Genomic DNA, 12,526 nt, shown 5'->3' on the forward strand with positions numbered 1-12,526 from the left:
AGGCAGATCTTGGGACAGATCCTTTGAGTGAATATGCTGGCGTTTAGAAGTAATTGACAGGGGAACACGCTGCGCGAACTTACCATCGGGCAGTGTGACACCCATGCTGAATCTTCTTCAACAACACCATCAAGGCGGCGGGATGTGCCAGCCTACAAAAAAGGAGCATGGACACACTATTCGGATCGCAAAAGGGGGATCGCAAGAAAGTACAAAATAATGGTGGATTTATTACCCCCGATGGGAAAATGTCTCTTTCACGGGGCTCCAGAGGCCGCCGTCCATTAACGCAATCAAGATCGGGGCAAAGGAAGGACATGGCGGTGGCGTCGGAGGCATTGAACCTCGCCAGCAATGACCTGGTGGTGGCAGAGGTGGAGGAGCACATGATGGCGTGACTAGAGCTGGCTAGAAGAAAGGGGCACTAGCCACAATTTTTTTATCTACATGGTCAAATATTTGGAATGTGCCACTAGCGATCGCTGCAAGTGGGGCCACATCGGAGCGGCAAAATGGAATTTTTGTCCTCAATGGCAGGCCCCCACATCGGTCGGATGTCAACTGAGTTTCCTCGTCAATATTGGTGGGCCATATCAGAGTGGTGAAATCGAAATATGGCCTCAACGGTGGACGCGCAGATCAGCCGGAAGGGTCAACAGAGTCTCCTCGTCGCTAGAGTTGACATGGTGAAGCGGTGGATTCAGATGTAAGGAAATGACGCAACGGAGATGATAAGTTGACGACAACTGGCGGAGACAGTGTGTAGAGGCATGCATATAATTTCTTTGCAAGCACTAGTGGCACATGCCGAAATATGGAAGTTTGAGTGGTAGGAATCGAATATGCAACTTCAGAAGTGGCACAAACTGACTTTTCCCTAAGCAAATTAGGAAAATAGTATTGTTCAAGCTAATAATCACCTCATCATCTAATTAGGCTGATGGTACCATCAAACTAATCCATGTAGCTTATTTTACCTCTTAAAACATGGAGGGGAATCATCACTCTTTTTTTGGGACAATCTCAGTATCTTTCTTAATCATGCATCCATGGTATGGGAGATTGAAAATATGGTATTTTTCTTAATCATGCAACGACTGAATGAAATGAAACAATCAATTCTGCAAACATTGAAACTTAAATGTATGCATCTGAAGTGGCATAAAAATGGGGGACAAAATCAACCAATGCTCTGAGGTAGGATTTTATCAGGGGAGGCTACATGTTGGACATGGTTACTTACAATTCATCAATTTGGATTTTTAACTTTGAATTACCACTACTGATTAAAGTGAATTTAAAAACTGATGTCTGAATGAAATATTAATGGTCACAAAATGTTAGATATGTGTTCTGCTCAAACATATGAAAAAACAACAAAATACATAAATGAATAAGGACAATTAAATTAGATCAACACTCATTTTGAGGTGAGACATGTTGATGCAGGGACACCAGTTGATCAAACGCTCAGACTAGTTGGAAGGTTGATATAGTTGTCTCATACCCGTCAGATATTGCTTGTGTTGTGAGTGCAGTTAGCCAATATATCCATGACGAAAAATCAGCAGATATGGAAGTTGTGAATAGGATCCTACGATATCTTAAGGGGTGCTAAGGAAGAGACCTCTTATGGGGACTTGCAAGTTGGATGATATACTGATGTCGATTGTGCAGGTTCTCTAGATAACTGCCTCTCAGCGTCTGGTCACTTCACATCTGTTGGAACGAACCTAGTTTCATGGCGAAGAAAAATACAAAGGGTAGTGTGGCTTGATCCACTACAGAGGCTGAGTTCGGATCCATTCCTCATGCTTTTTGTGAGTTATTATGGTTGCACATTCTCCTAGCAGAGTTGCGGTTTGTACAAGTACAGGCCTCCGGTCTATACTGTGACAACAAAGCTGCTACTGGCATTGCTGATAACCTTGTTCAGTACGACCGAACCAAGCACGTAGAGATTGATCGTTACTTTTTTTGCGAGAAAGCTTTCGATTTATTCATCTTAATTACGGATGTGCAACAAACACCCGAAATAATGAAAATTACATACAAATCCGTAGACAACCTAACGATGACTACAACCGCTAAAGCGCCGTTGTCATTGCCCCTCCCTCACCGAAGCCAGGCAAAACTTGTTGTAGTAGACATTTGAGAAGTCCCCGTGTTAAAGTCCCCATAGGACCAGCGCAGTAGAAAAGCAAGAATAAGTTTGATGGAGGAGTAATTTGCCTTTCATACGTCGCTTCAGGAAGTCAACTAGTATATGCCCTTACAAAAGGACTTCTAGACAAAAAAAATATGTTCCATGTTTTGTAGCAAGACGGGTTCTATATGATATATTCGCCCAGTCTCGATAGGGAGTGTCGGTGTATTAGCATGATTAGGTGGTTCTCTGAGAGAAGGGATCGGTGAGGAACGATCCAGAATTTCCCCAAATCCCCTTCATGCTGAGTACCCATTCATGCTTCCTCCAATCACTAACTCATATCTCTCAAATCTCAGATGATTTTCAACAGGATGTCCCTTCTCCCCCTTCCTCTATATCATGAAAACTACCTATTAACACATGGGCAAGCATATTTGGAAATTAGTCACAAGAATATCTCCCGAATTTGCAATACCGCACCCACAACCTAGTAACCGAGAAACTTGATTGTAATAATAAATTAAAAAGCAAACTCTTTATGCGGGAGCAAAACCACCTTTTGACCGGACAACGGGTTCATATTTTTTTAAAATGTTATTTTTATACAAATACTATCAGAAGAAAATCAGAACTTTTCCAGCGATTAAATTAGTAATTCAACATTGTTCATGAATTTTGTCCGTGCATTTGGGAGATATTGCTCGTTTATAGGGAAAATGAACCATATAAAATCCCCATGTTCCAAAATGGTATCATTTCTATCTACATTAGGCATGATTATTAACTGTACACAAACTCCACAAAAAATATCATAGCAATACTTTTTCTGGAGGAAAAAAATCACCAAATCACCTTCTGAATATGATCTAGCATGATTAATTGCATCGTAACATCAGCATTTTTTCTTACCTTATTATTATTATACTAATAAAGCAGCGATTGCTTCTGGTCGTCCGTCGCGTTATTTTACATAAACACCCCTGCCTTTTCCGTTAATTAACCCGCAGTACATGGCTAAATCAGAACGAACCTAATACCACATCGGTTAATTACACCTAATCTCACCAGTTCATATAGGTACACATCGATTATTCAACAAGCGAACACAAAAATCAGCAAACAGAGGTGAGGATAATTAGAAGGGGAACGGAGACGGTCGAGGGCAGTCGAATCCGGACGGATCCGGTCCGGTGGAGGCAGATCCGGAGGCGGCGCATCAAATCGCTCGACAGGAGGAGCAGACGAGGCCGGGGACGGTCGAGGGCGGCCGGATCCGGTCCGATGGAGGCGGATCCGGCGGTGACACGTCAAATCCGGCCACGGGGAGGAGCGGCGACGGCAAATCTGGACGGATCCGGCGGGCGTCAAATCCGGCGACGGGAGGAATAGACGAGGTCGGGGACGATCAAGGGCAGCCGGATCCGTTTGTAGTGGCGAGGCTCCTTGCGTGCTCCCTGCATGACCAAGGAAAAAAAGGCTAAGAAGGTGAGGAGGAAACATGAAGAAGGAGAAGGAGAGGCGCTGGAGCCGGTGTGGGTCGCGGCGTGCGCGAGGGATTGGGGGCGGGCGCTGAGCTGAGCCCGTGGAGGAAAGAGGAGTCGGGAGGCTCGGGGGTGACCTCGATGCCATCTGCATCTATAGCTGGAAGGGGGGAGGGAGTGAGGGAGAGACGAGGATGAGCTGTGCTGGCCGAGAAGATAAGGTTTGATGGAGCGACACGCAGCGGTGCGTCGGGCCACATGACACCCGCGCGAGAGGCGTAGACGGGCTCATGCGTGCATGCATCACGGCTAAAACAATAAATAAATAATAAGAAAAAGAGAGTGCATCACGGCGACGGGTGGCATGCAAGCGCGAGAGCATTGAGGGGTCGGTCGAGAGCTAGCAGTGCTAGCCAGCTAAGCTATGGACTGAGTATACGAGTTTTTTCAACATTTACAACATTTCTTGGACAAAAAATTGAAGATTTTCTAATATTATTTTTTCTTCAATACGGTGAACAAAAGGGAATTCTGAACTTTTTGGAAACGTGAACAAAATTTGAAAACAGGAACAATAATCGAAAAACTTGAACAATAATCTAAAATTGTGATTAAATTTCGAAAATCTGAACAATTTTTTTTAACTGTGAACAATTTTTACAAAATAATTTAAAATACTCATTGAACATTTTATTAGTATACCATGAATATTATTCAAATACACACTAAACAATTTGTAAAAACGCACTGAACATTTCCGTCATATACGCTGAACAATTTGTAAAAACGCACTAAACATTTCTGTGATATACGCTGAACAATTGTTCCAAATACACAATGAACATTTCATAGTATGCGTTGAACAAATTCTTAATACACGATGAACAAGTTTAAAATACAAGGTGAACAATTTCTTCATATAACATTTTTTTAATAATATAAGGTGAATACTTTTTTAATATACGATGAACATCTTTTAATATGTGGTGGACCTTTTATATATACTATACAATGTAAAACAGAGAAAAGAAATAGTAAAAAATGAAAAGAAAGAAAAAAAGGAATAAGCAGAGAAAAAGAAAAGGAAGAAAAAATCGAAAATAGAATAAAACCTTGTGAAAACAAAGCAGAAAACACCAATCCAGGAAACCTTCTACAAAGTTCCCAAAACCGGCCAGGAACCTTCAGGAAGGTTCCCAAGATGCCGCAACGAAGAAACAACAACAAAGAAATAGGTGCGAAGCTGAATCGTGGGCCAGCCCAAGTGGAAGCGACAAGTCTCGTTCTTCAGCGAAGTTACGAAGATTTGATGTTAACGAGCGTCATATAGGAATCACCGGGTCGGTCGCCGAGCCGCATGCGTGCGTGCTCGTGCTAGGCGCTGGAAACCAACTGGGCTGGACATGCTTTGGGCCATGACCTGTCACAATTTATTTTTTGATTGGGCATAAGAAAAATGAACAAAACACTTAGTGTTTTCTTTGTAACATATGCTCCGAGTAAATCGATTGCAATTACATAACTTATATTGCATTGTGTCTGAAAAATAATACAACTCACTAAGTCGGCTCTTCCTATTATCATTAAATAAATAGTGCCACCTCACCTCCTTAGAATCAAAACTATCAATTTATAGATGTCCCGAAGTTACCAGTTATTGATAGACTCAATAAATCGGCTTGAATCAATATGTAGCTAGGGAATGAGGATGGTGACGTGAGAAGAAGAGAATGAGTCCCGCAACGAAAACTGCATTGATGAAACTGAAGAAACTCGCTGACATATTAGGGAGATAACAATGTCTCCCGTTGCAACGCACGGGCATTTGTGCTAGTTATTTTACTAAAAGAGGAGGGGAATAAGAAAATAATACTAATAAAAGGGTTTTTTTTGTTGAAACTTCAAAATAGTCTTATTGGTTCTTCTATCTCGGGAACTATATTTAACCCAACAAACATCCAATTACAGGGAAGGAAAACAGACGACAAGAACAAGAACACAGACTCCAAACTCCTCGACGACCAAGCTAGGGTCGTCATCACATGCAAGCGTTCACTCGCACTAGCTAATTACTTAATTAGTCTCAGAAGACGCCTCTCTTTCACGGTACTCCAAGTCTTCAGGCCATGGAGAGCTTAGCTAGGTAGCCTTATCCCATGCATGTAACCTTACTCATGCGATCAACTTAGTTGCTAACTCGCTAACCTTACTCCTCTCATGCATGCATGCGCTAATTCCAGGTTGCTTCAAGTCTCAGACTCACTCGACAGATCGGAGCTTACGCTTGTGTAAGCTTGATCGATCCGTCGATCATGGCATCCGGCCTCCGTTGAAGGACGAAGCCGACTTCATCTCGGCCTCCAAGGAACTCATGTCGCTGCTGCTCTGATGGTGGTCTCCTCTCGGTGTCGATATCCCGCGCACGATGCCGCCTCCGCCCACGCCAAGAAAGTCCCGCGTCATGTCGCCGCCGCCGCCGCCAGCACCACCACCGTTGCCACCAACACCACCTCCTCCCTGGCTGAATTTCACCTCGTGCTGATCCATGTCGCACATCCTTGGATCAAACATCCCGGCGGGACCGCCGTTAGCGCCGCCAAACATCGCCGCGGCATTGACGCCGCCGCCAGCAGCCAGAGAGTTCATCAGCTCGTTCAGGTTCGCATCGTTCTGGTCCATCTGCTGCTGCGGTGTCCCCTGTCGCCCGTGCGGCGAAGAGCCCACGAAGCCCCGGAACATGGACGCCGCGCCGTTGGGGCTGGAGGTCGCGCCCATCTGCGCCGCCTTCTGGAGCAGTGCGGTCGCAGACATCTGAGGCAGCATGGGCGCCTGGTCGTTGTACATCCCAGCCTGCGAAATGTGATCACCACCAACAAAGTTCCCGCCGAAAATCGCCGCTGCTGATACCTCAGAGCCACCGCCGCCAGCTCCGCCGCTGAACTGGTCGTTGCTCATCATTCCCTGGCTTGCATGCTCATGACTAGACCCCGAGCTATTGCCATTGTTGGAGAAGAAGCCCAGGTTGAAGAGGCCATGGCCCGAAGAGGCGGGCCCTCCCGCACCATTGCCCTGGAGGTCTGGGAGCTGCATGAGGCCATGGAACGGCTTGGACTGCAGGTAGGAGTGTGACCCATTGCCCGCCTCGTCCCCGAAATCCTGCCCCGGCGCCGCGTTGAGGAAGAAGGCCGACTGGGGCTGCTGCTGAGGCGGGCGGAACGCTGACGCGCCAGAGGGCGACAGGAGGTGGTCGAGGCGCGCGGCGATGCTGCTGCTGCCTCCGCCAGCCGCTCCGCCGAGGCGCAGGAGCTCCGGGGACGGGTGGTGGTGGTGACCGTCATGCTGCAGGGTGGAGTTGAGGTGGGATCCCACCTGGGACAGGCTCAGCGCCATGTTGCCAGCGTTAGTAGCCCCGTAGAGGTGGCTGGTGAGGCTGCTCAGGCTCGTCGGCGGCAGCCTGGCGCTCTCCTGCGCCAGGGCGTCGCAGAAGGCCCTGTGGGTGATGAAGCTGTCCCTCCTGCATACAATAACACAACAGAAAATAATCAGAAACACGATAAACATCAGCACACCACACCACCACCATCAGTCACATGTCGTCATGTGCTCTCACACCACACCACACTGCCATGGTCTCTGCTCGATCTGCAACTTAGGTCAGAGCGCAGGCAGCGCCGTCGCATGCCAATGCATGGGCCGTGCAGTAAAAGGGAACAGTAAAGTTGATGTGAGAAGAGCTTGAGAAGCCTGAAAAGCGAACAGCGCCCTGCACCGGGCTGCATGGCGACGACGCATGCATGACACGCTGGAAGGGGGCGCACGCCCCGAGGCGAGCTAGCGGCATCTCGGGCTAAGATATTGTTTTCTGATCGACATGTGAGCACTGCGCAACTGGGCCGCGGGACGGGACGAGGACGGACCGACTGTGCTACTGAATGTTGTGTTTGTAGTAGCTGGTATCCCATGCATCTGAACAGTGCCATTCCCAGTGTCCATAGCTGCTACAGCGACAGGGTGCGCATCTCCCCCTTGTGCACCAGCCATGTCACAGTAAAAGAAAGAAACAGCTTGCAAATGTGGTGGCCGTGGTTTTTATCTCTGTTCAAGTAACATATGTTTCCAAAGGAGGAATAGGGTTTGACTATTATCGCTTGTGTACCACCACACCTTGCTGTCCAAAGATCGACTAGTGCTAAAATTAGGAAACTGGTAGCATGGGTCAAAGGTGTTGGGTATAGTATGAATCCATGCATGCATGCACCACAAAGCAAGCCCAAGATCCCAGAAATCGATGTGTGTCAATCAAGGGAGAGGCCGCGCCGGGGGAAAGGAGAAATCTCATCATAGCTTGCCATGCTACGCCTCTCATAGGTTCCCACTAGTAGGAAGCTTCAAAGGAGAAAGGCTTCCAGACAAAGACATCAGACATTGTCATGCACACGAACACACACACCAAGGAGCTGCGTAGAGCAGAAAACTTTGCGGGGCTGGTAAGCTCGCCTCCCGAGGCGCCTTGACACAGGAAAAAGCAAAAGCCTGCGCCAGTGAAACTTAAAAAAGCCTACTACCCCCCAAATCAAGGAGCTCAAAACAAATAATGCCAATTATTCGTACTTAGTGTACTCCGCCTCTACAGTTGAATGTGTAAAAATTATCATATGGATGCATATGGAACATACTATGGCTTCTGTACTTGGTAAAAAAAAGACATGCACTATAGATTTACGCTCAGAGAAGAAGCGCCGAATTGTTTCCTTTTTTTTATATCATCAGGTCTCTTCCCTTGCAGGAACAGTGAAAAAAGAGACGACACTCCATTCCTCATGAATGCAACTCCTGTTGGTGTTTCCCTAAGTGCTAACTCCCCATTGGAGAATTTTATGCCAAAACATGAAAGAGAGGAGTGACCACTTGAATGAATGAATGAATGCAGCTTAAGTCCATCAATGAATGAACAGTTCCTCAAGTTACACTTGCAACTAGGCTGGCGATGCATGGGCGATGAGACATGGGATGGACATTGCGACGCATCCATGAAAAGGCGTGGGCCTCTCTCGCTGGTCGCTGCCACGGCCAACGAACGGCTCTGCCACATCTTAGCCGGCCAGCCAACTCACATGAGAAGTTTAGCTGCCTACTCCTACATGGCAGCCAAGCGATGCAGTAGAGAGAGAAAGCTATGGAAGAGAGAGGGTAAAAGAGAAAGCCTGCAAGCTGCTGACGAGTTGGACCAGGAGGAATGCGGGTCTACAGGACAGTGTAACAGATGTCTTAGTCTGTAGCGTGTGTCTGGCTAGAGAGAGGAGAGAGAGCTTGTTTCTGGTTCCATCTTCCCAAGGCAGCAAGCTAGGAAAGGGAAAGGATGGCTTCTGGGCAGTGCCAAAGGACTCAAAATATTCCAGCCCATTTCACGTGCGAGCAGTTTCACTGTGCGCCCCTCTCTCTCACTCACCTTCGTCGCCCGCGGCCGTCTCTATTGCTTTCCTTCTCAGCAGGCTAGCCAGAGAAGGAAGGAAGCAGGAGCTCGGACGACAACAATGTCGATCGACATCGACACAAGCCCGATCAAAACCCTAACCCTAAACCAAAGCAATGCCCATTACGGTATACACGCAGCGCCATGCATGCAGCGAGGCCTGATCGATTTCACGTACATTCTATCTATGTAGATATCGTAGTGGTGGAAATGCAGAAGACAGTATATAGGTAGAAGAAGCTGGGTAGGGAGCGGTGGCTGGTAAGTTACCGTGAGAAGAGGGTGCCGCAGTCGCAGCGGTACTCGCGGGTGCCGCAGATCTTGGAGTGCGCCTTCCAGTCGGACTGCACGGCGTAGCGCTTGGAGCACTTGTCGCACTTCCACTTCTTCTCGCCGTGCTTGCGGCAGAAGTGCTTCTTGATGCCGGTGAGGTCGCCCAGGGCGCGGGACGGGTCGTGGTGGACGCACGTCGGCTCCGGGCACAGGTACACGCGCCGGCGCTGCACCTGGTTCGGGTTCTTCTGCTTCAGCTTCCACGGCAGGTTGTGGCCGCGGCGGTGCAGCTGCAGGTTCTGCTCCCGCTGGAACCCCTTGTTGCACACCTCGCACACGAACCGGTTCGTCGCCATCAGCGTCTTGGGCGACAGCGCGATCACCTCCGCGTCCGGGTCTGCAACCAATTCCACCATGCATCTCATCATCAAATACAGTGCATATATACAAATATGACAATTTGCTTTGCATACAAAAAAGGTATCCCAATTGATGACTCGATACGTCATGCATAAGACAATCAATAAAATGCTTGGAATTAAGAATGGGTGGCCATATATTTAGGGCGTTCCATGCTTGGACAGGTAGGAAGGATATATATGCTTCTAGAAGAGCAAATATTTGAGCAAGGGTCTTATTAATTGTATGCCGTGGGCGATTTCTTATTGTTGGAGTGTTAATTTTCCTTATCTGTGAGGCGCTCGCACATGATCAATGAGTGAATAATCCCATTGGAGCTAGTAGAAATCACGGATTAATTTGAGAAGATATCGTTGCTTACTTCCCTGGGTGGGGGCCGGTGAGCTAGAGAGTAGAGACAAACTAGAGCACGGAGAAGAGAATATTTGCATGAGATTTTGGGGAAGAAAGAAGTTTGCAGGAAGTGATATAGAGAACAAAGGAATTGTCATGGATTGTGCCCTCGCTCCTGCTTGCACCTCATAGTTGGGGAAAAGAATTGAATGTGCTCCAGTGGAGAGGATGACAGCTCATGTATACATGGAATCTTGAAGCAAGAAAAAAAAAGAACTATCCAACCAGTATGGTATACGGTTCTTCTTTCCTACCAAAGATAAATAAAAACTAAAAAAATTGTGTTAGAAATTCTGGAACCGACTGATCTGATGAGAACACGAGACTTTGGAAGAAGAAGAAACCGGCCGGGACAAGGAGGAGCCTACTCGATCTAGAGCCACGAGTAAAGTACCCTAGTTCCTGTTCGTCACCTGAATTAATTGTCCTCCTTTCAGGTGATAGTACAGAGCTTTAAATGAACTCGTATTGATTAGCAAGGAGCGAATTGAAGGCCAAGTATCTTCCTCGAGGCTACAGCAAACTTCGAATTGAAGTAGACCCTGAGTATAGGGGAACGGATCCACTGAACCAGGGATAGATGAGAAGAAATTAAGGAGTTGCAGTAAAAGAGTACAAGCTGGGAAATTAGGGAGTGAAATTAAGGCGTGTGTGGTAGCAAGAACAGACTGTCGCTCAATTACACACACGTCAGTTACTACACACAAAAAAACGTGCAATTCTCCAGCAGTACTACCAAGTATTAATTCACTACCGAGCAAGAAACCAAGCAGGAAGTAACTGAGTAAATAAAAGAGAAGATACTGAAAAATAGAGAGAGAAAACCCCGAGTGTGCGCATGTGAGAGAAGATGCTTGCACTGTCAGGAACCAAACGATAAGACGCCAATCAGTCCAGACAAGACCTTGCAGTTAGCATGCATGACTGGAAATATTAACCAGGGTCCACGATTAGATTACCGGGTAGAGTCCTCTTCTTCTTGGCCGGTGGTGCCGCCGCCGGAGCGCCCTGGCTGGACGCGGCAGGCGCCGCGCTCCCCGCGCCGGAAAGTGCCACCGCTGCCAGCTGGTGCTGCTGCTGGTGGTGGTGGTGGTGGTGCTGCTGCTGTGATATCAGCGGCTTCATCTGGTCTTGCTGGTCCCCATCCCTCATCCCGAAGAACGCCGCCGCCGCCGCTGCCGATGAATTCGATGCCATCGGCTCCCAACCTAGGTCGTCACACCAACTCCGGATTGTTCTTGGATTGGCAGTGCTCCTTCTTCTTCCCCCCTTCGCTGAAACAAAGCAAGATTTTCCATGTGAGACGTCGCAATTAAGAGAGTAAAAACTGACACTGCACAGCGCATGCAAGCAAGCGACCATGAGAGAGAGATCTGGAAGACTCTTGCTCCCCGAGGCCCGAGCTATCAAGACAAATTAAGGAGGAGAACGACGAGGACGAAAGAGGCAGAACTGGTTGTGAGGAAGAGGGAGCAGATGGAAAGGCCCCAAAATTCCCTGAGCGCGTGATGGCTATACCTATCTCATATACCTTGGAACCGATCTGAAACAACAAACAAATCGACAAGAAGCCGAGAAAAACTCCAAGGCCTCGGCCGCTTAGGACCCTTCCGAGATTAACAAAAGAACAAAGTGGACAGGGAAATCCAAACAAACAAACAGTTGCACTCAAAACAAAGTAAAAAAAGAGAGAGAAGGCATACGAACAAAAGCTCGCAAACACCCACACCCGCAGAACTCACATACATACAGATATTTAAAAATTTGGAAAGGAACGCAACAAGGAACTAGAGGAGGAGGAAAAAAACATGGGATACCTCACTCTCTCCCTGCTAGCTTCGTCTCTTGCTTGAAACCGAGGGGATAGAAGTGGAGGAGAGGGGGCGGAGGAGAGGGCCGGGGAGGAGGCTAAGAGGGTTGTTGTCTCATTTCTTTCATCTCCTTGTCATACTTTTCTTTCTCTATCTATCTATCTCTTCCCTCCCACGCTCTTATATGCCCCCCTCTCGCTCGCTCTATAAAATTAATTGCTGAAATCTTGCCTCTGCTCCTTCCCAGGCCTATGCGCACCATGGAAATATATAAAAGATGGGGATTATATATACAGGCCGGAGCAGGAGAAAAGGGGAGAGGAAAGAGAGAGGGGACGGGGGGCGGGGGCAAGCTCACGCAGCCCAGCGGCGTCGTGGAGCGTGTGAGGGTCGGGTCCACCGACTGCTGCGTGGGGCTTACCTCTCGCCATCTCACACGCGCGCGCGCAAGGCCTTTTCTTTTCCCCTTGGCTTAGTTTTGGTTTTCTTTTGGGGTTTATTGTTGTGCGATTGAGGCCGTGTGCTT

At 47.7% G+C, this 12,526-nt stretch overlaps 1 protein-coding gene and 1 long non-coding RNA gene across 3 annotated transcripts; both read right to left on the minus strand.

Annotated features, from left to right (window-relative positions):
* Positions 1 to 3,221: 3,221 nt before the first annotated feature.
* On the minus strand, positions 3,222 to 3,994 carry LOC119359789. The gene is made up of 2 exons (XR_005172661.1): positions 3,768 to 3,994; positions 3,222 to 3,603 (listed from the first exon to the last, which is right to left on the minus strand). It is a non-coding gene; the product is annotated as an uncharacterized LOC119359789 (long non-coding RNA).
* A 1,509-nt stretch (positions 3,995 to 5,503) lies between these two features.
* Positions 5,504 to 12,268, minus strand: LOC119356056 (protein indeterminate-domain 4, chloroplastic-like). 2 transcript variants are annotated; one of them, XM_037622955.1, is made up of 4 exons: positions 12,007 to 12,268; positions 11,149 to 11,463; positions 9,374 to 9,773; positions 5,504 to 7,144 (listed from the first exon to the last, which is right to left on the minus strand). In XM_037622955.1, the coding sequence occupies exons 2-4, from the start codon at positions 11,384 to 11,386 to the stop codon at positions 5,941 to 5,943; spliced, it is 1,842 nt and encodes a 613-aa protein (XP_037478852.1). In that variant the 5' UTR covers positions 11,387 to 11,463; positions 12,007 to 12,268; the 3' UTR covers positions 5,504 to 5,940. The 2 variants fall into 2 exon arrangements, with proteins under 2 accessions (XP_037478852.1, XP_037478853.1); XM_037622956.1 differs by lacking the exon at positions 12,007 to 12,268 and adding an exon at positions 11,549 to 11,885.
* Between the last annotated feature and the right edge of the window lie 258 nt (positions 12,269 to 12,526).

Source organism: Triticum dicoccoides, chromosome 2A (genome assembly GCF_002162155.2).
Source record: "Triticum dicoccoides isolate Atlit2015 ecotype Zavitan chromosome 2A, WEW_v2.0, whole genome shotgun sequence".
Taxonomy (NCBI): domain Eukaryota; kingdom Viridiplantae; phylum Streptophyta; class Magnoliopsida; order Poales; family Poaceae; genus Triticum; species Triticum dicoccoides.